At 33.6% G+C, this 26,014-nt stretch overlaps 1 protein-coding gene across 5 annotated transcripts in view; it reads right to left on the minus strand.

Annotated features, from left to right (window-relative positions):
• Positions 1-20: 20 nt before the first annotated feature.
• Positions 21-26,014, minus strand: part of LOC132704211 (syntaxin-1A) — a 51,890-nt gene continuing 25,896 nt past the window's right edge. Inside the window, exons 4-10 of one of the 5 annotated variants that reach the window (XM_060674102.1) lie at positions 10,261-10,335; positions 9,994-10,176; positions 9,851-9,924; positions 8,974-9,111; positions 7,407-7,517; positions 3,329-3,421; positions 21-3,111 (exon numbers count right to left, since the gene is read on the minus strand). In XM_060674102.1, coding sequence (XP_060530085.1) covers positions 3,338-3,421; positions 7,407-7,517; positions 8,974-9,111; positions 9,851-9,924; positions 9,994-10,176; positions 10,261-10,335 — 665 coding nt within the window. In that variant the 3' untranslated portion in view covers positions 21-3,111; positions 3,329-3,337. The other 4 variants (XM_060674104.1, XM_060674103.1, XR_009619244.1 and 1 more) reach the window with 4 other exon arrangements.

The raw sequence follows: 26,014 nt of genomic DNA on the forward strand, positions 1-26,014 counted from the left end.
AGTAAAGTAAAACGCGTAAGAAGATATACATGTTTTATTGTAACTTTCAATTCAAAATGTATTTTATATAAGATAGGTTATAAATAAAATCTCCTAATTTACAGTAGGTACAGCTCCACAAGGCGACACTGTAATTGCTGCAAAGGACTGAATACAAACTTATCATCTACTATTATAATTATTTGCTACATATTTCCTATTCGAGGAAAAATAATATATTTGGTATTTTCCTTTATTGTCTAAAAACTTTTTTAAAAAGCCACTATAAGGTTGTAGACATTAGTTATTTGTTATTTTATAATTCAAATATTTAATACAAATACTAACAACAAATAAACAATTGGTACCCATGTCACATTTTAATTGAGGCTGTATTTGAAAATGGTTTTGTCCCGTATATCACTAACAATTGGCAGGTATAGTTATTTATACACGACTCTTAATATCTTTATAATTATTTTAAGTTGGTAACTTCTTTCGTTTAATGAGTAATAACATTCCCCTAAACTTCAACATTTGTTTAAATTCTCTGAAATAGAGCTTTTAAAATAAAAATTTAATAGATTCAGTTTATCCTAAGTATTTTTAACCGACGTCCACAAATTAATAACACTTAGTGTATTTACAAGTATATTTTCAGTGATATGATCAAGTGTCGCCTAGTGGATAAAGATTGCACATTCATCTTTGACAATATTACAAGGAGCAGACAATAGACATATACAGCTGGGTGCTAAACAGGGCTAATCTACGGGTCACAACACACGAGTGAGGGCAACCACTCTCAACACAAGCGTTTATTAAAAAATTATTTAAAAAATTGAATCGAGGAACTTTAAATGTCGAATATCAATTTGCCGTCAATGAAACTTTCTTCTGTCCACAATCAAAATCTGATAACATAAAGAACCTTTTTATGAAATATGAGCGTTCTTGTACTCAGTGTTATAGTTACGCAATTATCAAGAAAAAATTAACTACAGTCAATATACTGATATATACTAATAGACGGGTGGTTCAACAAGTTCAACAAGACATTTTTTTATAAAAAATAATCAAAATCAATCAAATATGTTATGATTGTTGCGAAAATATTTACTACGTTACTGCGTTAAGCAAGAAAATATGCGATTGATATAATATTAATATATTAATTAACATTATAAAAAGGACCAAAAAATAAAGTCCATCTTCTGTCTTTGTTGATAATATTTTTGTTAAGTAACTCATTAAATCATATATCGTATAAAACAAAACCCTCATAACACAGTTACGAGTTAACCCAATATTAAACAAAACCTTTGCATTCTTTACATTTAAGGCGCTGGTGTTAAAAGTAGTTTTCGACGTTGACGGTAAATGAAAAAGAATATTGCCAGGAAATTCTGGCCTAACGAATTTTATATGTATTTAATTACAATACTACAGAGTTCTTTGTTCTTCTTTGTGCTCTTAATCTTCAAAAGGACACACTAGAAATCACACGTCTTCCTCTAAGCAATATATCGTCGGATTTCCTTGAAAACTTGAAAATATAATTGGGAGTATACTAACGAAAACGATTAGGCCTCAAATGCAGTCAGGCACTCACAAATCTCCTTATTCCAGCGACGAAAATTATATTTTCCAAGCAATTGGCCACCATATTGGTTAGGGGAAGAAATTGTGTTGTATTGCTGATTTTTCTTACAGTGACATTTCCCTAACTCTAACTGATATTCAGTAACATTAATGTGGAAAACACCACGAGTTCTTTCACCTTAAATTAATATTTCGACCTAATACATTATTTATAATTTAAAATTAGGACTACTCTTTAAGAAAGTATTAACTACAGTATATCTCACTTATTGCATCGATCGACTCAGATGCAAGAATATATATTTTTACTTACAAATTTGACCAATTGACTTTTTGTGAATCTAAAAAATTCCACTGCAATGTTAAAAAATTTGTGTCCAGATGTTAAACAATGGATAAAAAATTGTGATAATTATATTTAATATCGCAATCATATAAAAGAACGTGGAACAGCGTTATATAGAAACATTTTTCCAGTGAATTCGTTGTATTCATTTAAATTCGGTATTATATTTAACAAACGACTCGACTGTTCAATAAATCCAGAACAAATTTCAACAAAAGTGGAATTATGTAGCCGGATCGCAATAGTTTTTTTTAGAGCTACTATACAAGTCTCAAAAGTTTAATCAGTGCAAAATTATTTTCTTCTACCTACGAAATACATTTTGCATTTATAAGAAAGACAATATCTTTTGTTTTTGTTAGAGATCTTTGAAAGCTAACTCGTTAAATTTTCAAAAACATATAGAGTGCACGAAACCATTTAAATGGAAGACGGAAAGGATTTTACAGTATATTTACTTGTTTAAAAAACAAAATTAAGCGTCTATCCAATGGTTCCAATTTAAAGGTAAACAAGGGCCAGAAAAACAGTTACCGAAATGAAAAATTGGACCGTCTATGTACAAAACCAAATGAAAAGCAAGAATGTAAAGTGACATCATTAAAGTCTCTGAGGAGTACACACAACTTCCAAGTTGTAACCAGTACCTAACGGTAGGTATACTAGTTTGCTCGTCTAAACCCAACAACAGGTACTTGAAAGGTACTGCATATAGTTAAGTGAAGTAATTGAAGGCCTTCACCAAAATCTACTGATTGTGCACTTTAATGGTTTGTTTATAAGAAAAACTGTTTTTCCGCTAAACGTAATCTAAAAACATTAGTCCTAAAATACAAGTAGATCCGTTTCTTAATTTAAAACGCAATTTTCATTTTATACATCATAATTACAAGTATCAATACAAATATAAACATCAAAGTGATATTTTTTTTTGTTTTAAGAATCGAAACACATTTTCTTGAAATGCTACTTTCTGAATTTCCTAATCAATTTAAAATAAAATAAATTACCGTTTTATATCACACCATTTTTTTTAAATCAATACATTTTATTGCTAGAGCAAATTTCTCCGACTACCTAAACTTAATGACGTAACGTCGGTCCTATGAATCCATAATTAAAGCTACGCATGGGGAACTTAAAAAGGGTATCTTCTCGATATCTTGCCAACACTTCAACAAAGCCTGCAACGGAAAAAAAACAAAACTTTAGAAAAACACAAATTATAGACATACATATAGAAATTATGGAATTAATCTCTAAAAAAATTAAAATATGGAATTTCTTATTATATCTTCGAAGTAATAAAAAATTGTCTATCGCTGCTTCGCATGAACATTTTGAAGGACAAAGCAGTCAATCTATTTGGAGTATTAGGTAAATGTACTAGTTTTAACTTACCGATATATTTTACACCAATCCCAGGTATCCTCCAATCGTGCAGGTTAGTATAATAGCCAAAATTGTAAGACATATTAAGATCATAATTTTCTTCTGCAATTTGTAAACAAAACACCGTTATTACAATTACACTATTGACTACACTACACCTGGTGCCATATGTCACTGGTGAAAGTGAACTGTTTGCTTAACGATGTAACGATATTAACAAGTCCTCAAAATAAACAAAATATTTTATCAAGTTTTAATGACTGCGTGTGCTCATGCAATGTACAAGTGCTCAATTCCTGGGTTAATAATTAAAAGGATCTATTATTATCTAAATAAATCATAAAAATAAACATTCTCCTTACAGTTCACTAAGTTAAGTATAAATTAAAGCGTGGCGATTTAGTGTAGTGTAGTTTAAAGTGGTTTACCATATTTGGGAAAGAAATTGTGCGTGCACCATCGCAAAAAAAATAACAATTACAATCTCAAAATTTCTTTTCCATTACGAGACAAGGTAAATTTTCAGACACTGAATACCAACGGGGCAGTAGTCAATGGTTTATGAAGTGTGCAAGTGTAGATGGTCGCTATATTTTAATCGCCAAAAATAAAATATATATAAAATTCGAAAAATGTTAAAGACTCGCGTTGCCCATTATTTTGGCTTAAACCGAAAAAAAAAGCAATCTGGTTATGGAAACACGCAATGAGCTTACCACCACTGCTATTTTCTTAAGTCGCTAAAAAGAGCAATAGATACCTTCTACAGCATTTAACGGGCAGCTGAATTTCAAATATTTATCATTGCATTTATTTCAAAACCACGTTTATTCCACTTTTTTTTGGTAATAGAAATAGGAATTCAGTGAAAACGTGTGCCATTTCCCGAAATTTTATTTAATTTAGGCAGTTTACGACATTTGAAAATATATCCTCTAGATAACCATACCAACTTTGGCGACGAAAAAAAATTCATGAATTTGCGAAATATACTTACACTATGTAAAATATGTAACCACACTTCCGCCGAGAAGAACAATTACTATGATTAGGCAGATTAAAATTATAATATTCTTTTAAACGATTGTACTCTTACTCAACTAGGAAATAAAATAAAACAAAAACAATATAAAAAGAAAATTATAATAAACAGAACTACATAAGGTGCAAATAAAACAGAATATGTTGCAGAGAAATAAGTAGTATATGCATATATAAAATAGGATCAATAATTTTTTGTAGCAGTAGCTATATACACATAATATAATTATATAAAGAAAAAACAGCAACCGTCTTTGGATTATCATGATACTCTCACATAAATGCATAAATGAAGATAAACGATATTCTTTCGATAAAGAAATGGATAGTTAAATGAGTATCGCAATAATTTAAATGCTCCATACCTAAGACTTATTTATCACGCAATTACTAATTGTAATCACAGCAGTTTCTTCCAAGAATTGCGCCAGTCTCGTCCTCACCCCATTTGTTGTCCTTTAAAACCACTGTTAAAAAATTAATGTAAACAAGCAGTCTCCATATGCTCCAAGTCATTAGAATTTCTTTCCAATTTTGATAATTAAAGTGGCACTTTCCAATGTCTTACTTTTCAGAACCAGTTATGAAAACGATAACTTGTATTGACTTTTGAATAAATAAAAAGGATTACCATATCAAAATTAGAAAAGATATAGTGTGAAACACTATTTATCTATTTAATTAGTTCTTCAATCTTAAAAACCAACATTGTTGTAGATAAAAAAAAAGCGCAGTATAGCTTATAGTTAGCAGCATGTTATTGCAAAAAATGACAAACAACAAATGGAGACCGAATTTAACACATATAATGTTTTATTAAAGAAATCCAAATATAATTTTTAAAATTATCAGAACATATTAATCTCATCTTTTCCTTACCACCATCGTTTCGGTTTTCCGACCCTTTAATATTTTATTGCCAAAACACATTAAAAATATTGTTAAGCAAACCCAGCTCATTTTATACGTCTCACTATTGACGGTTAAAAAAACATGTATGTTTATGATCGTAATTTGTAGTCAATTTTTAATAATTTAGCCAAAAGTTATTGCTTAGATCTGATATTGTGATCTCTTATATAAGCTTCATTAGATAATAAAAACTGTATAGAACCATTTTTTTTCAAACATTTTAGAAACACTTTAAAACCCAAATTTTCAAAGTCAAGAGCACAAAAATTCGAAATCTTAAGACTGTTTGGCAGTACAGCAAACATAATAATTAGTGAAAAGCATTTGTCTTTCGATGAAAAATAAATTAAATAATTATAAACAAAAACAGGTCACTCATTTTAGATCCCAGAAATATTGTTTTGATTCATTTAAATTTAACAAGCTTCATGATGAAAATATTTTTTATTTTACCAGGCTGATTATTTAATATCAAAATATCACAAAAAATACATTCATTGTACAAAATGTATATTCCAACTAAAATGGGTGACCCTCTAACTACAATCTAACTATCACAATATAAAACACATCTACACGGTAGGAAGATTTTTTTGAATTTTTTGAATCCCGCGTACCTACGTTTTGGGTTTATTAAGTGAACTTGACGAATAAAACATTTTGAAACTCCTCTGAGATCGCCGAAGCACCAAAACATGATTTCACTTCAACTAAATTCGTTTTATAAACAATTTGTTGGTTCGAAATCAGATCTTGGGTTTACAGTCATTCAGTATACTCTCAAGACGATTGAAAGTAAACACACACATACACAATTCAGTTAAATGTATTTTTTTTTATAAACATTTCATTTAAATCTTCAAATAAATAAACTTGCCTATAATACATTGGGCATCAAATTTGCACCGTTTTGACATATAATACAATGTTTTCTTTTGTATTTATACAATATTGCATTTTTAAATCCTCCGCTCGTGGTTCTACTATGCCTATAGGGTTACTGCTAATATTATAATTAAAATTATGAGAGCAATAATTAGGCATATGATGATGAAGATCATTTTCTGGAAAAGGAAAAAATGAGAAATAAAAAACGAAATTTAGCGTAAATAAATATTGATACATGATATGCAATATTCTAAATAATAGGCCAGGCCCATAAATTTAAACAACTATTTTTTGTAAAGGAAACACTAACGAAAACAAATCAAATGACCGCAGTTGAGGAGCAGTTTCAAGATTAACAATTTCTGAGTATAAAAATGCTCCAAACCTGCGACATTTCAGAGAAGAAAGTTACACTAACAGTTTTTTTTTCTACTTTAAGAATTAGTGCAACGTTCTTCCTTCAAATTCTAAATTTTCATATAAAATGGTGACTGCAACACTTTAAGCAATGCTATATCTAAATAGAAAAATGAGAGGAAACGTATTTATAGCATGGACAGGAATGTCGATTGCTGGATTTAAAAATTTCATTTTTTTATAGTTCTAAAAAAAATTCATATTGTCCTGGTGGGTTTTATTATTTTCACGCCAAATGAAATAAAATGTACTATATATTCATATCTTTTCATCTCAAACATTTCTTAATATAGTACGTAATTATTTAATTGTTTATGTATAATTTGAAAATCCAGCAACCTGTTCATACTCACCTTTCGGGCCTTTGACTGATACTCCTTGGCAACCTTAAGCTGAACATGGGCTTCAGCCACGTGCTCTTTTGTCGAATCTACTTGATACTCAATCCTGTCCACCAATTCACCCTATTCGAGGGTTAGGGGGAGAGCGTGTCGGATATGGGAAAAAGAAGGAACCAGGGCACACCACCGAGATAGGCGCAATATACAAAAAACAGCCCAACCAACAGTTAAATATATATATATACACACACATCAAGTTAATATGGTTACATTTAAAGTAATACAGTGACAAAAGGCACACAGTATAGTTAGTCGTTAAATGGGTGCAAAGCAAGCCCGAAAAGTTAAACCAAAATTTGGGGGTGGCGGGAGGTGTAAATCAAAAAACAGGGATGGTAGGATAAAGGGGTGCGGGGAAGCGAAACAAAAACAAAATTAAAAAGCGAATATACACTGTCGATGTTCTTAACAGCTAGGTTGCGACTCACCCGTCGGGCGCGGCTCTGGTACCGAAGAGCCTTTTTGGTATCTTGGGTTGCCGTTTGGACATAGTCCACGGCATGTTCCACGTGGAACTCAATGCGGTCTATCATTTCACCCTAGAGGTTATTGAAGGCGAAGAATAAGAGGGAAAACGGTTAGTTATATCAACTCTATGTTAGTTCGTACACAAGACAATATAATTTATATTATTTAACGTGTTAAAAAAAAGTACACCCGTTTCAGAATAAACTATGCCGCCAGCAATACTAAAGACAATGTCTTTTCGCTCTGAATCGATTTTGAAATCGTTCTTGCTTTTAAAATGTTTTTGTGGCTTTATCATGACTTTATTACAAATATATCCAAATCAACCCAACTTATTACTTTTAATAGGAAAAAAATCCTTTAAAAAACTCAAGTAATTTATGGTGTATTATTAACAACTAATAAGTTTTAGGGTTGGGAGTTTTTAAAATGTTTATTAATCAGCCAAGAAATCCGATAGGTTAGTTAGGATAGATAAAAACAACTTTATCCCCTATGGTGTGGTGAGATGGTAACTCCTATGAATATATTAGCGTTGAATCGAATCGGAAAGACATTTTCCCTAGAATGCAAAGGTCACATGCGAAACTCTTAACATAAAATTTGCATCGTTCAAGCATAACAACGAAACGTTAATTGGCAGTTAATGGCATGCATATTGCAGAAAATCAGAAGCGGCAAAACCCACTTTTATCGAAGAACACATAAATAATTTAATTATTCCCGGAAGTCTCCGAGTATCGCTGTTTGCACTTGGAGGGACACACAACGAAGATTTATGTTATTAATTACGTTCATTTATGAGATGTACGTTCGGGAAGAAACTGATCAAATTTATTTTTTTTACTGTATCAATCAGAATCACTGAACTGTCAATTCAGTTGATGTGTTTTCAGTGAACATTGAATTGAATGGCACAGAACCCAATACACTTTTTTAGGGGGAAATAATTATACCCTTTAAGCTGAGATCATCAAAAATGAATCAAAGGAACGCATTTCTTAGTGCGTAAAATCTTTCACTTTTAAAGATATGGTTGATTACAGGAGGTTCCATTCTGACTGAATCTTCTTGACCAAATGCAAATGTTTCAAAATTGATTGAAACAAATTTAAAAAAATTAAAAATATTAAAATGGCGCGCGACAGCTGTTGTGAAATATATTTTAACTGCAGTAGAAACGACGAGAGCGAAAACAAATTAGACACTTAAAGCAGGGCCAATAATGACCATATATTATGAACTAGTTTTGAGGGCTAATCAGTTTGAGGTATAGCCCATTTTCGTTGTCAAAATATGGGTCTAAACCAAAAACTTGCCTTAAAATAACCTGTCTTGACTTTTAAGTTGTTAGGTGTTGGTAAAAATCATTCCCTGGATTCAACGGCATCAAAAAAAAAAAAAAAAAATCGAAAACCGAGCTTCAAGCGCCTATTTCTGTTTAATTTTGGATTCGCAAAAAAAAAAGAAAAAATTATTAAATGTCGCGCGACAAAAAAACAAAGATGACTCGTCCAACGAAATTACCTGGTTCTCCACTAACATAGCCATATCCATGAACATGTCGTGGAGCTCTCTGATGGAGTTTTCTAATTTTATAATGTCGGCGTGTCGGGCCTCAATGTCCGCCAGAGTTTGCTTGGCTTGTTGCGTTTCCATTATAATCTAGGTAAATCGTAGAAGAAAATTACATTTGATGATTAATTTTCTTAGAAATTCTCAAAAAAAAAGGATCGAAGTGGATATTAACGAATGGACTAATAAGGTCGCCTATAGTCGTATGGATATTTTTCGAAAGCGCAGAAAATGGGAGGGGGGTAATTCCAGCTTTCAATTTCACTAGGAATCTCAGAAACCAAGATGGCTATGAACATATTATTGGGGACTTCTTTAGTTTCATAAAAGAGTAACCAAAGTAGCAAAACCCGGAAAAAAAAATACCTTGTACGCGTTATATATGACTTCTCAATTTTTTTCAATATACGGCGTGTTTCTCATACATTTTTCATATAATTTTTGGTGGATATTTATCTTCGTTATTTTGATAATAATTTCACAGCAATAAAAACCATGAGCGACATAGAACTAAAGAAATATTTTTTTCTCAGCTGGGTCTTCCACCAAAGGTGCTCTAAGGCATTCCATTTATAAATGATGGAAAAATAACCAAAACTAATTGTCCTTTCGCATAGCAACCTAATTGTCGACTTTAAATCACAAACGCTGGCTTTTTTCTGATTTTTATGATAAAATTCACACCAATTGTTTAAAAAAATTCTGACTTATTTTGACTTGTTTTTCACGAAAATTGAAAACCTTTCAGCCGTTCCGTAATAACGGTTACAAAATACGGGCCGTTCACTTTTTCTTCCAAAGATCGTGAAAAGTGAAGAACAATACTTACACCTTGGGTAAAGACTGCCGAGTTCCCTTGTTCCAACATCTCTTCCAACTCTTCGTTTGTCGTCGTTCTGCCGGCTAAAACAACAAACACGCTTAGAAGTTTTACCTTCAACAAGGACGGACTATAATAGAACGAAAACTTACTGATTTCCAATTGGCGCATTATTCTCGCCTTACACCTCTCCCTGTAATCGGTTTGAGTTCTATTGTATTCGGTCATCACTTCGACGAATTTTCTCGACAGCGTTGACTGCTGGATCTTTCGTATCCTTAAGTCCGCCGAATTTTTATTTGTCGTTTCCTCTTGGTCTATACTTTGTTCTATTACTGCAAATATCATTTAAATTAACAACAACCTCAATAACAGATCGTTATTGACGAAAAGAATAATTCACCGAACCACCCGCTCACCCTTTAACTTGGCACGGACTTTGTTGGCAGTTTTCTTGATGTCACTCATTAAATCCTCCAATTCTTGTTTGGTCTCTGAAAAAATACAACGATTACAATTTTCAATTTGTCGTCAATACAACAGATCAGAGCAAATTGCGACAATATGTAAAAAATCTTTCCGAAAATCGAAAAATATCGCACAGTTGTCGAAAAACAATATCATATCGAATGTGAAAGGCTTGTTTTTCTTTTCCATTTGTTGTTAAATACAACTGCGTCTTCGTTTTAATCTAAGCGGTCTGGGAAACTTGAAAAAGTCCATAAGGGCAAAGTTATTAAGACAAAAGCGGACAAATTTTATGCACAAAAATTCAAAATTCCAAATTAAACTTAAAACTTGATGCAATGCCATGATAAAAAAAAAACGAAATGTTCTGAAAAGATCCAATGTGATTCCAGGCTGTCAAATTCAAATTGGAATAAAAATTTCTGAAACAGCGATACTGAGGCACCAATCGCTAATTTAAAAAAAAATAAAAATCAAAGGGATTCGAGCCGACTGAAGTTTGAATGTCACGTATATGAAATTTTACAAAGAAAACCTATCTATTTTTAACAAACGTCTTTTCACTCCGCATCCGCAGACGAAAAAGCCACATCAGGGACCTGCCCACGTGTTTGATAACATTTCAAAACTCGGATAAATTCAAATTCCGCCCTCACACATTTTCCATCAGCCTCCACAGGTTTCCATCGCGAAACGTAGTTACGATATAATCATTTGCGATATGCCCACGCGAAGCTATTTCGAAACGTTGCCGTCCGTATCTGCCATATAGGAGCTAACGCTTTTAACGCCTATTTTGTTTCGCGTAGTAACGGGAAACCGTGAAACGACGATCGATTTGCGTCATCCGTCGAAGTAAATCGGTCGTGACAAAAGTGCGAGAATTCGGTGCATCCGACCGTTAAACCAGCCGAACGGAAGAAATCAAATAATTTGAAAGTTTGTGCCCGAAAATGAAAAAGTACGGAACGGTTTTGGTCCGGTTCACGTCAAACACCGCAAACTCTTTTATAGTGCTTGGCGTGTTAGCCTATAGTTGGCCGTTAAGTGCAGAAAATTAATTAAGTAGGAAAAAAGATGTCAACTTTAGCGGCAGTCTTGGGGTCCTAAATTTTATTAAGCATGCTCGATCAATCAATTTGTACATACAAACAAACGTGATGTATAGTGTAAAGAATTCGTATTGAAAAGAAAAACCTACTTCCCATATTAACTTACTAAGAAAATTGAAAATGTATCAATTCAAATACCTATATTTAAAAAAATGAATTCCGCTAGAAAATAATACAATTGAATATAAAAGTCGTGAAAAATATTTGTCTCAGAAGACAAATTAATGTTCATTTAATATATATCACACACAAAACAGGTTAAAATTAGTCAAATATACACAATAAAAAATAAATGAAGATGGCCCAAGTTAAAGTTCTAAAACCTGTGGTGCAAGAAACTTTTGTGCTGTGCATCTGTGTGTGTATGTCTATGAGTAAATTTTTTGTTTGGCATTGGATTTTGGGTTTCCTGTCCGTTTAATACTATTCGGTAACTCACTGAAAAATTTGATACAAGAATACAGAAAAAGAGGACATTCAGATATGTATACTTCCTGAATAGTATGGAAACCGATTTTTTAAAAGCCCCTCGGCAAGAATGAAATTTCCGATATTTTAAAATGATCCTTACTGCCCTTTTCTGTACAACAATACTTATCAATCCCTCTTTGCATAACTATTCCGGAAATCTTGTGCACACTGCAATTAATTGGCACAATTATCAAAGAATGACGTCGTTGGACATGGTGGTACCATGAGCTTATTCAAGGACTGATGTTTGTTTTGGTACATACCGTATCGTTTCACTTGTGCAAGCACGGCTGGATTTCAATTCAATCAATCTTCAAGCGGCTTGTCTAATGGATATTCTAGCGCATTTTTTTTGCGATTTTAAGAGCTTCTTGCGAATATTTTTTGAATTGCTTTGTAGTATCAATGAGAGGTTGTGATATGCGAAGATACCAGTGTACTGGAAATTTTGAGGACCGTCTGAGTCCTCTCCTTGACAAACCTAACCTTTGTAGAAAGAAAGTTAATAGAATATGACAAAGTTCGTCGGCCATGATTAAAAATTTATTTGGTACAGTTAAAGACGGACAGTTATTGTGAGCATGCCCTAGTCATTTCAAAACTCGCCTCCTTTCAAACCTCGCGTTCAACCAATAAGACAGCCAACACAACCAAAACGTGCTCAGATATCATCAAATTTTCAAGGAAAAAACGAATTAAGCTTGTGCATGCGCATGTTAAAGCCGCACAGGTATATCAATTTCACCGCATTTCCGACTAACGACAGACAAAATCTTGCATATTGAAGAATAACCAGTCGTCAAACAACAATCAAACAACTTTTATATCAATTTGCTTTTTAAAAAATGCATGAAATCATTTTCTCCGTTGAGCACTAAAGTTTAAGATCCTTCGTTGAAACAAACTAAATTCGAATAAATCGTGTGTCGGCACAAAAATCATGGACCTAAGACCTTTTCATTAAAATAATAATACTAATTTGTTTTCAACAAAATATTGCAAACTATAACATTCAGAAGTCCGAAATTGCTTTGCTCTAAAGCCATACATCTAACGGGCGCCATATATCACAAATATTATATTACGCGCAATCAGAAACATTCCAAAAATCGGGCAACCTCCAAACAACCGTGTGCAAGCACGATTTGTTCAATCAATCGATAAATTTGCTGAACCGAAATTTAATTACAGCGCAGCAAAACCCAAAGCCGCGTGTAATTCCTAAATTTCCTGCCTGATACTATAAAGTCAATTTTAATAATAGGCAAATTTAGAGCAAATAGATCTCGTTTTTGGTGTGAAACTAACCCTCTCGACCTCAACCTACGTTAGCAATTTTGGCTTGCCAATTGCTATAGAAAAAAACATAAGTAATTTGTCACTTCTAATTCGCATCAGGTCAAATCAACTCTAATATTCTTAGAAATATTTTTATCGAAAGGGCATCATGGTCCTAGACATTTGAAAAAGGGAGAGTTATTTTGCTAGTTACTCAAATGTGAATTATAAGAGGTGTGTTCAAAAAGTAAGGTTGCTTTTGTAATTGGGCGGGGTAGTAGGTACATTCGATCTTCGATTTTTTTATTAAGTTGGTACACATGATCCTAACATATGCTCACAGTTTTAGCCAGTTTGCACGTTTCCTTTTTTTGTGAGGCAGAATCGTTAGACGTGTTTGTCTGTCAAATAGAAAAGAACAAAGAATTTGCATAAAATTTTGTGGAATATAGTGCCGCAAAACACTTGAAATGTTAATGTGAGCAAAAAAAAAAAAATGTTTATGAGTGGTACAAGTTGTTCAAAGATGGCCGAGAAGAAGCCGATGACGAACCTCGCTCTGGACGCCCCAGCACGCCAATAATTGAAGAAAGCGTTGAAGAAGCGAAACAAGTCGTGTTGAAACATCGCCGAATCACTATTAGAAAAGTGGCTGAATGCGTCGACATCTCTATTTTTGGGCATGAAACCTATAACAGCAAAATTTGTTCCGAAACTTCTAAATTTTGAGTAAAAGGTCCGTCGAAGGAGCATCGCTCAAGAGCTGTTCAACGACATCAATGATGATCCTAATATGCTCAAAAAGTCATTGGTATATGTTTATGACGTCAAAATCAAAACCCAGTCGTCCCAATGGAAGAACCCAGAATCGCCAAGGTCGAAAAAAGCACGTCAATTTCATCAAATGTGAAGGTTTTGCTTACTGTTTTCTTTGATTATCGTGGGGTCGTACATCAAGAATTCTTACCACAAGTTCGTACGGTCAATAAAGAGTATTACCTTGAAGTTATGCGCCGTTTGCGAGAAGCAATACGAAGAAAACGTCCGGAATTGGCACAAGTATATTATATCTGGGGGGGATTACTTTGAAGGGGACAACATTAATTTTGATGAACAAATAAATAGCCTTTGACAAAACCTATAAGTCGCCTTACTTTCTGAACCTACCTCATACATTCATACAGCTGACAGTAAGCAAATGTGGCCGTAAGAGAATTAAACCTTCAACTCATTCTATCCACATAAGCGGCAATAAATTGGTTTGTGGAAAATGGAGCAAGAACAGCTTAGGATGGAAGCCATTTTATCGTATATAAAGTGTATTGTCGAAAGTCAATGTTTTGTGGAAGACAGAGCATTATTAAATGCAAAATTTGTACTTCGAATTGAATCTCCTCCAGAGGTAGATAACTCAAAGGACATTTTTGCATTGTGCATTGAAACGAGCAAAATTAAAGCACTCCAGGCAAGTTTAAACAATAATGAATTTATGTTATTTGGTTTAGGAACTGTTGAGCTTTTACTTTAACAATAAACTATTCTAAATGTTAATTCTGGAGTAGTTTACTACTTTTTTCCGTCAGAGGTATGATTTAATTGTGAAATCGCTAATTGTTGGAGAGAGAACTGTTTTACAGCAGGAGTTGGTTTCCAAACTAGGGCCATACCGTTTACTTCGGTAAGTTCCAAGGGCAAACCCCGTTTTAATTTTTCACTACTCTATAATACAGGGTGCGGCAAAATGATAGGTACTATTTGGGATGTTAATAAAAACCAAACTACATAAAGCAAAATTTTTTTTTTAATTATTTTTGAAATGTATGATGGATCATTTCTCGGGGAATTGAGGCAATTTCTTGTCTTATGGCTGCCTTTAATTATGTTTACGATACGATGCGATACGATATGACTCCGATTCACCTTCGTTCAACTTTATATCAATCGAATATTAAACGAAAACAATACGACGATATTTACTGATTCCCTGTCCCACTTTAACGAATACGCTGGGCCTTAATAACGTTACAAACCGGAAAGTTCGTGATTTACAAAAAAGCTCGCCGATGGTAATCTTTCGTCGAAACGAAAGCTCTATTATTACACTCCGGGTCACGCGAACGGTTTCACAATGAAACGACTGAAAATGGCAGTTTAACGGATCGAATTCAGGACTTCACTATTAAACGGCACTTTATCTTTCCGTTCGGATTACGCGTAAATTCAATGAATAGCAAGTGTTAAAATAAATGGAGTTTAACCACCACCGAAGAGGCTTGTCATTTTCTCTAGAAGCGCATTAAGTGACATTACGGAGAGCTAAAAAAGTATTTTCCTTGTTCCGTAACGACCTACCAGACGTCGTTCAGAGACCAGTCTGGTTGTTTCAAGTTTTACAAAACATATAGGATGTGTGTTCAAAAAGTAAGGCGACTTTTAAGTTTTATCAAAAATAATATTGTCCATTTCAAAGTAATTCACCAGGATATAATACACTTGTGCCAACGTTTTCTCCAATACTCGAAGCACTTCTGGTAAGCCCTTTCTGGTATAGCTTTGAGTTTTTCCAGCATTTTTTCTTTATCTCCTTAATCGTTCCAAACCTCCTTTCTTTCATGGGTTTCTTGCGTTTTGGGAACAAGAAAATGTCGCGTGCAGCCATATCGGGTGAATATGGTGGCTGAGGCATGATTGTGGTTTTGTTTTTCCGGAAGTTTTGTTCATATGCTTCTCGCAAACGGCACACAAATTCATTGACTACGCCACGATAATCAAAGAAAAGAGCAAGCAAAACCTTGACATTTGATTGAACTTGACGTGCTTTTTTCGGTTTTAATGATTCTGGGTTCTTCCCAGATTCGTCACTAGCATATCAGGATCATGTCTTGCACTTCTTCAGCGCTTTCGTCAGTTATTGACGTGCTGGGTCGTCCAGAGCGAGGTTCGTCATCGGCGTCTTCTCGGCCATCTTGAAATAGCTTGTACCACATATTTTTATGCAAATCCTTTGTTCCACTTATTTTGACAGCAGAAAATCGCCGGGGACACAAAACACGTATAACGCTTCTGTTTTACAAAAAAAGAGTAAACGTGAAAACTGGCTGAAACTGTAAACATATGTTAGGGACACGTGTACCAACATAACAAAAAAAAATGAAGATCGAATGTACGCCCAATTACAAAAATCTCCATACTTTTTGAACATACCTCGTAGAAGTAGATATTGGTCGGTGATATTTAAAAACGAGCTTTTCTAAAAAAAATTAATTACAAGACAAATTCCTGACTGATAAAAAAGTCCAATCAGCAGACGTTCACGACAAAGCAATTCAGACAACCGCAAAATATCTTAAACTTGCAAAACCAAAAGAATGGTTTATGAAGTTCCTGCTCTAGAAACAACCAACAATTATCCTTGCCACAAAATTGACGAATGTCTATAAATAGAACATTCAATCCGCCAGACATATCGACTGGAATAACAATGCAAAGACCTAAATTCCAGACAAATCGCTTAATCTCCCTGAGAAAATATCCAAATAAAAACGGACAGAAAGTCGATACGCAAATACTTACCAAGAAAGAAGGCAAACGATGCCACAAGATTAACCACGCTCACAATCCTCCAAGTCACAAGGTTTTTTAAATTCGAAGAGAAATACTTCATTCATGTCAGCTGACATGAGCTTTTAGTTCTAAAGTTAATACGCTTAGTTTGCATTCAGAACAATGGAAAGTAATAAAAATCAGCAGTTTAAAAAAAAGTGAACAAAATCAAAATGGCTGATATTTTAGTGATGAGAAATTAAGGCCCATTCCAAATTTTGAAAAAACTTAACTTTAGATTTAAATTTCCGTGAGGGAAAAACTTCAGCTAAAATTTATTTTCTCTATGCTTATCTCGTAAATTTATAACAAGTGAATTAAGCTTCTGTTCCGATGTGCCAGTTATAGAACTTCAGTTGATAATAAACTATTTCGATTTCTTTAACTTTGGGCAAGCCTACTCCATCAGAGAAATGCTAAAATTCCGATATAAAGAAACCTCAAAGACGACAATAGCTTATTTGATAGAAGTGGACAAAAATCAAAACAGATTCGTAATTATTCTTTCAATATGTGCAAGATGGTATCCATCCGTAAACTGATATTACAAAAATAGTGGATTGCAAAAAGTTATTAAAAAACCATTGCCAGAAGAGGCAGCCAAATACGGCTGGCTGGTCGGTAAACATTGTTTCGAAAGCTCAAATCAATAATTCACAACACCCTCCGAAAACTTTTTCGATACAAAAATTCCTCGTCATTCCCTCCAAAGCGTATCGGCGAGTGATTGATCACTTTTTGTTTGAATGGAAAGCTGACCTTCAATGGGTTAATGGCGGGCGATTTTACGAAAAAGCGTATGATGCCACGCACAAATAGTGGTAGCCGTAGATTTAAAAATATTTGGGGTTATCCACTGTATAGAAACCAGTTCTTCGTGCAATGTCGTTAAATAGTTATTCCTTTTTTTTTGTCCTTGGTGCCAAGATGCTTTGTCTTTAATCGGATAAGATAAACAAATATGCTGTTTGAAAGACAATTTAATATGCTTTAATACGAGTTTAAATTGATTAAAATGTATTTCTGCTTTTTAGGTTTAGCATTGAAAAAGAACGGCACGAGTCAAATTAACTTTTTGTTATTACTGAAAACGAAATTGACATTTAGCAACTCAATACTTGTTTTAAAATAATGGATATGACCCCCTCTCGCCCTAATAACATCTCTTACTCGATTAGGCATAGATCTAATCAAGTTCGCTATTGTTTCTTGTGGAATATTAAGCCACTCTTCCTCTACTGCAACAATAAGCTCTGGGATCGAGGTTGGAGTGCGAACTCTAGCTCGAATTCCCCGTTTTAGCTCATCCCATAAATGTTCTACCGGATCGAGGTCAGGCCAGCATGCAGGTCACTCCATAACTTGAAAACCAACTTCTGTATTGTAATCTTGCATGATCCTTGCGGTGTGCGGACTAGCATTGTCATGCATAAAAATGATTTCTTCTCCAATGTAGTCGACATTTGGTACCACGTGATCTGATAAAATATCCTTGATGTACCTAGCAACTTGTCAAACCTTCTGCCCCTTCACCACCACCGCCTTTACGGATGAGAACAGGGTCTGTTCGTACGTTCATTGAAATTGCACCCCATATCATGCAGGAACCACCTCTATAAGGGCACCGCTCTTCAATGCAGCATTTTGCAAATCGCTCTCCTGGTCTTCGGTACACTTTCTGAGGTCAGGTTATTTTCCTTCAGCCTTCTTCTCACTGTCTACTGACTAATAGCCACTCTTCGAACTTCATGGACCTGTTGTTTCACTTGAACCGCATTTAGGTGACGATTTCTTATTGTTTTAATTAGCCTTCTGCCTGTTCCAAGGCGCCTAGGGCGCAGTTGTCGAGCAACAGGTTGGTGGGAAAGTCCACTTTCAATTAAAGCGATAACTTGAGCGGCCTTTTGCGGTGTAGTATGCATCAAGCTACCACAATTATACGCTATCCAAATTGTTAGAAACGAACAATGTGAAAATTCCAGTTGCAAAGGCGATTAATTTATGTCTATAAAGTTTGTTACTAGCACTATAACTACTGCATGAATACGTTTTATTTCTTTAATCGTAGGTACGCACATAAAAGCTTAGCACTCTTGCCAAATTTAAACTCACACTAAAGCATATTAAATTGTCTTCCAAATAGTATGTTTGTTTTTTGGGTCAGATAAATAGTTTCTAGGAAAAAAAATGCTGAAGTTCCGAGGTCTAAGTCTATTTCGCACACAGACTTTTAAAAAAATGGACGGACAAGGGATGAACGGATGCGCCTCAAGCATAAAATCCATAATATAGGCTTTATATAAGAAAATTGGGTCACACTCGGCAAAAACTTCGATAACCCCAAGAAGTGATTAAAGTTCCAAAAGGAAATGTTCGACGTAAGCTGCCACTAAAAGCCGACATCTTATTGGTTTCTTCGTGTCATGTTCCTTGCAGCTGATGCAGCTAACGTTGCCAATAATGTCTCGATATTTTTAGACTTTGGGTTTACTTTTTATATATAAGAAATCGCATGCAGTAGGAGTGTATAAAAATTTCACTTGAGAATAATTGAGTTCTACAATATTTGTCGACGCCAACGGACCACATATACAGTGTGGCACAATATTAGGTCAAAGCACATCTTCCATACTTATCGATATTTTTAAAGTGGAACTTTAACATTTTAAATTTAAATATTCGATTTAAAACACTATTTGCTCAAAAATACAGTGTACTAAATAATAAAATTTGAAGCTGAAAGACACATTAGAATAAAAACCTTTTAGAAATTAGAATTGAGATAAGAAACTGTCTATTCAGGAAGGTATTAGTAAACAACTAAAGTCTATTCGGTATGCAAAGGGACCACAGAGTGACCCAACGAATCACTTTTACGACATTGATTACATGTAGGATACTGATAAAACAAACACTTTTATGTTAACCCTTATTTCTTATTAAACATTCGATAAAAAATGCGTTATACGGAAATTAACTTCAAAAAAGAACAACTTCTTCATCTGAGGAACTGCCGTTTCTTCCTGACATTAAAACCACATTTTCTCCGCTTCTTTAATGACACTCTTTTCGCCAGTTCTGTGGTGTCACTTCCTCCATTGCTTGACCAAACAGTACCTTAAGCTTTTGAATGTCGTATTTTGCATTTTTACTCATATAAGCTCTGCAGGATTTAGTTCGTGCGCGTGCATTTGTTGAGTTTGTTTTTCTGCTATTTCTTCCATGGTCCATAAAATTTTCCAAACTCTCAAAGAACTACTGTTATCCTGACCAAGCTCCCCATTAAAGTCTTATATAGGTTGCGTATCTTTCTTTTAAATAAAAACAGTGAACTTTTCTAAACTTGTGGTGTTTCCATCATGTGTTGATTTTTTTTGGGAGGGCTTTGACCTGCTGTCGCCATTGTATTACTAATCTTATAATACTCGGGAAACAGGCGATACTGCCCAAGTGCACGTATAACGGCACTAGCATAAGTATATTTTAATTACTCGGTCATTAAACTGTAAAAGTTTTAAAGTTGTTTATTATTTATTTATTAAGAGGGGGCAGGACGGAATTTCCCAGTTTACTACTCCATACTTTCAGAAATTAAATACTTAGTCGTACTGCTTAAGTAAACATTTAAGAATTGATTTACTAGTTTAAGGGAATATTGACTTGATTTCAAGTAATTAAATAATATTGTTCTTTTACGGCTTATTTTTGTAAAACGAAAACAAGAATTAATCAAGTTTTGAATTTTCGTTTGCCAGAACAGCTTATTATGTTCGAAAACTAACTAATAATTTCCTTTGCAGGTTTACGTACAATTTTTTGTTGTATTATTAACAAAAGGAAATTGGAGAAATTTATAAATTTAAAATGAAAATTTTGTACGAAACGTTTTCAGAGGTGAATTTATTAAGCTCATTAAGAACAATTGGCAATGATTGTTCAGCGAATCGAATCGCGGAGGAATATTAATTTATCGCCGAGAAAATTTTCCATTTCAAATGACTAAAGGTATCGAAATATTAATGACCTAAAAGGGCGGAGAATAAAACCGCTCCTTGGAAATGGATCATTTGTCTAATATGTGAAATAGACCCGACATTCGCCGGACTATTACTTTATCCCAAATCAAATTGACAAGGGTTAACCACCGAATCTAACAAGGCTTAATAAAATTAAATCCGCTTATCTCGCAACTTTTGCCCTCGTTCGCCCTGGTAGCGAGACGAAAATACGTCTTGGGGAAGAACTCCTCTCTTCTGAAACTGCGGCAGTAGTTCTCTAAACTTTAACCTAATTGGTGGATGTTTTCGTAAATCAATTACCTTTTTCAAAATTTGTAAGTAGATACTTACCGATTTCAATTTATTTTAATGTTCAAAATTAGACGTCAATATTTTATCCCCAATAAAATTGCTACTAAGGTCTTATAAACGAGGGTCTGCAACATCTTCGTTTTTGTAATATGTCGTGTTAAAGGTTGACATTCTTTTGCAAATATATTTCTCAATCAAATTTATTACACCTGTTAAACTTTTTACTTTAAAGTAAATTCCCAAATGCATTTTTTTCGAGCGAGATACGAGACAACCTTTTGTGTGCAGAAAACGCCCGCTTTTCAAATTTTATAACCGAGGATGAAGACAATCCAATACCAAGTTTCAATTAACTCAACATGATGACCCTGATGAACCTGATTTATAAGAATTTTTATAGATATTTTGGAGCGGAAAATAAGTGGTTGTTGTTTTAATATATTAAAATTCTATTGCTTCTACCATAATACCAATTTATTGCAAAATAGCAAATGGCAAAATGTAAATATTCTCACTACTTACAAGTAACTAACCAAAACAAGGAAAGAGAATACAGAATTTAGACAAAAAATATCATTCTGAAGATCTCTGAAAGGCAATTAGGTCGAATTTACATTTTTTAAAAACTTTTAATGGGCAATATTGTTATAATTTTTAATTGCACTATGTGAACAGTTAAGACAATCGCGCGATAATTTCTGTGATTGGGGGGGGGGGGGGGGGGGGGTTAAAATAAAGTCTAAGATATTGAGGTATATGAGGTGGACTTCTCCTTAGCGAAAACTCTTCAAGATGCCACTAACCAACTGATCCACAACCCGTTTCAAGAAAAAAAAAGCTGTGCGTCTATGGTTATATAGTTTTGCAATCAGATTATTGTCATTAAAATGGTATTTGTGTAAATTTGAAATGTGGAAGAGAGAAGACACAATAAAGCTGTTGTCCAGGCTAGTTGTTTTTTCGAACCCGCATCCCTGATCCACTTTAAACCACTAAATCCACTGTAAAGTTTGCCTTCCAAAAATCCCAACGGTAGGTCCACTGATTGACCACTGAGAGTGAAACAAAACTGTGAAAGCAGATCTGCCAAGAAGGAAAAACAGCCACACAAGTGTTGTGTGAATTGGAAAACGTATTTTTATTTTCATTTGCTGAGATAGACAGATAGATCGAGATATTCTTATTTCAAAAATTGTTACCCATGTTAGCAATAAATGCAAGGACGTCAAAGACCCGCAGTAGGTTATCTACAACTAGAGGTACTTATTGCTAGAACAATCGTAATACTACATTATATTGTTAATGTTACGTAAGAATTATTTAGTTTCTTAATTTCCCCTTTAAACACATTCCTATAGGGATAGGTGCAATATTCTGATTTCGTATTATAATTTTCTGGATTTAGTAGTTGGAATACATTTTTATTTCTGGAACACAAGCCATTCAAATATATCTAGAGAGTATACTGCCAAAAGCCCATTTGTTTAAACACATTTCGACAAGTTTGATTCTATTCCATTTTTCTACTGATTACCCTTTTCTGACTTACAAAACAGTCTTGAATAGTGCTCTTTTTTCCCCAAAAGATTATTCCGTATTTCATTCTTGATTCGAAGTTAGCAAAATATAATACTGCTAGGGTTTTTTCGTTCATATAAATACCAACCGTTCTAATACCATAGCAGATTGAATTTAATTTAAATATTAATTAAGTTGCATAAAAGGACCAGTCCAGATGTTCATTCAGATATCAGCCCAAAAATTTGGTGTTTTCTAACATGCGTAGGTTTTTATTGTACACGTGACCTATTGTTTCTATATTAGACTGTTTCGTTCTGAAGAATACGGCACTTATTTTGTCTGTGTTGAGAATTATTTTCTTATCTAGGAACCATATAATAATTTTATTAAGGAACCATTCGGATGAGGAATCACTATGGAAGCTAGTGATTCAAATCAGGAAGGCCAACCTAGATAAAATATTGAAGGAGTCACAAATACTTCCGTTAAGTCGAGGTGAACTCTTCCCAACTGCAATCTGTAGGGATAAAATATCAACATAAGAGATGACTCTTAGAACAAAATTTTTTTAAAGGATAATGGACCTTTTAAATCAGGCTCGTCAGTTGTTTATGCAAAGCAGGCACAGTGCGGGATCGTTATTTCTTTATCGTCCTGCGTCTGCGAATCAAAACGCGAAACCATCAGAACCATCAAATTTAATCGGGGCAAACGGAAGATAACGCCGGCATAAATTCCGGTTACGCGGTATTTAGTAATCCAGGAGCGTGAATGCTACCGAATTAGCATTAATTTTCAGGGACGGTAGTAACGTTTAGGACTTGTGTATTTTCTACGACCCCCACTCCCCCCAACAGACTCGGGTTGGGGTTGTTCCCAACCGGGTTTTGTTTTTCGTAGCGAATTTGCGAATTTATCCAATTTGTCAGAGTTAAATATTGGACAAAAGCGTAAATAATGCAAATGCGTCCACCAAACGATTTGGGTTTCGTATACCTAAACTAAGGGCGCATTTTTTTTATAAATCGATAAAAACCGAATAGTCGTTGGCGATTGTTTGCTCAGAAATACATTCAGTTAACAAATATAACAGGCGATGCATATATAGTAAATAAGAAATATTTTTAATTACTCAATGTACCGAATATCTCAAATTCTGTTATTTCCTTTAATACAATACTAACCTACAACTTTTTGAAACAGGCAACTTTACATAAAGTCACCCTTTTTAAAAAAGTTAAATAGGATAAAATTATTTTAACGGGTTTTCCAATTTAAAGTTTTAATGTGTAGAGTTCTCCAAACGATATACCGTTTTTACAACCTCTATTTTACCATTCAGCGCGTATACTACAAGCCAGGACCGTATTTAAGATGTTATCCGACAAGAACTGCGCCATGTTTCATTAATTTATATTAGTGTGCATTTTATAAATGTTTATAAAACAGTCCCTACTTGAGGTAGCTCGATTTCAAGTTGAATTTGCCCATTAGATATCTATCTAATGGGCAAATCTTTATCTATACTAAAAACACTAGAAAGCTTAAACTAATTTCGAATTTAAGGGTTTTAACATAATGATTCTAAAATATTTTCCTAAGAAAGCAATATAAAATCTTATGTAGATAATTGATTTTTAATGATTAATAATGATTTGTGGGAGTTAGTGAAATCGGATTATTCTGTAAGTTTTACTTAGTAATTACCAACTTACTGCTATTCAATTGCTTTTCAAGACTCAGTGTGCCATTTTTATTGAGGTACTATATAGATTTTACTAAAATTTATTTCTTACCAAATACTAACATTATTTAATTTTGTTAGTCACTTGCGATGTCCAGCGACGAAGAAGTTTAGATTGTGGTCGATGACGCAATTATAACTTTAAATGTGTTTCTGTCTCTGAAATCGACATCTGGGGAAAACGGAGCCATAAAATTAACGTCCGAGATGACTAAAACAGCGTATGCCACAATACGTGACATAGTTGTGGATGGTGTGCAAGAAAGAAAAACGCCAAAGTTAAATACCGGATTATGTCGTAAAAACGGTATATCGCTCGGAGAACACTAATCATATTTGTACTCTTTGACTATTGTAAAAAAATAATGACCGCCGTGTGCCAACGGTTTTGATTAGTTGAGTTGTCAATTAAAACGGTCGATTTCTTGTTGGTTGTGAAAGATGGGAGAAGGCACTGGTTCAATTTTTCAATTTTAAGATACAATAATAACGAACAATTACATTATCATCCTTAGACCAACAAACGTCACTTTTGACATAACAGTTAAAATATGTCAGAAACGCTAAGACTTAGGTATATGATATTATAATGGAGAAACTTTAACAACATATTCAGCAGATAAGTAAAAAAGTTTAGAGATACATAATGTTTAAATATTGCGGAAAAATTGTTTTTCTTTTGTTTAAAAAACTTCTAGATTTTCCTTTCAAGCTTGTTAGGTTTTAATGCATATATAAACTGTTAATAATATGTATTTGTTTAATCAGTGGTGTTTGTGAGACCGTTTTAATTAATTTAACTAATTAACTTAATTAATTAATTAATTAATTAATAATTAATTAAATTAATTAATTAATTAAAAATTAATTAAATTAAATTAACCTAATCCAGGCAATTTAAATTCGCTTTCATTTACATAACAATTTCAGAAATTATATAATTAATAATTAATTGTATTAATTAAATTATAATTTTTACAATATCTGCAAGTCTGAAAGCAAAATCTAGAATACATTTTTTTACAATATAAAAAAGACTCTTTTCGCAATATTTCAACACTCTGTATTTTCGAAATTTAGAACACAACTTTTTTTACATATTTTTATGCATATATCTATGAATACGATGAACTTATAATGATATCGGCACTTTTTTGCAATATTCGCTAAACAAATTGTGAAAATCCGTTTGAAATTAAGCTGGAAGTAAGAAAAAAAAACATCATGAGTTACAATGACTTACTTATTTCCAAGATCTAATAAAAAACAAACTTTTAAAATGTAAAATTTAGCGTCCTTTCAATTAAGAAGTATACGCCACTGCGAATTTTCTAAAACTTCGAACCGTAGAAAAGTTATAGAGGTTTTCTGATCTTCTAGTGTCACACGGTATTGTTTTAACCGATAGAAATATTTTTAGCCTTTGGCGATCGCGTTCGTATTTCCTCGGTTACATTATTATTTTACCTCGATCGGTTCGCGTGAGAACGAGCATTTTTCATGCTCCGAAAAGGGTGTCGAGGAAATTGACCTGTAGATATTTACGTACGGATCTATCGTTCCATAAAAAACGCGACATCATTCAAAATACGTTAGCCAAATAAAACGTTAGACGGCAGCGGTAATAAAATAAAATTACTTGCTCACAATTCTGATCATGCCAAAG

The sequence above is a fragment of the Cylas formicarius genome, unplaced genomic scaffold, assembly GCF_029955315.1.
Source record: "Cylas formicarius isolate icCylForm1 unplaced genomic scaffold, icCylForm1.1 PGA_scaffold_6__28_contigs__length_40554024, whole genome shotgun sequence".
Classification (NCBI taxonomy): Eukaryota; Metazoa; Arthropoda; class Insecta; order Coleoptera; family Brentidae; genus Cylas; species Cylas formicarius.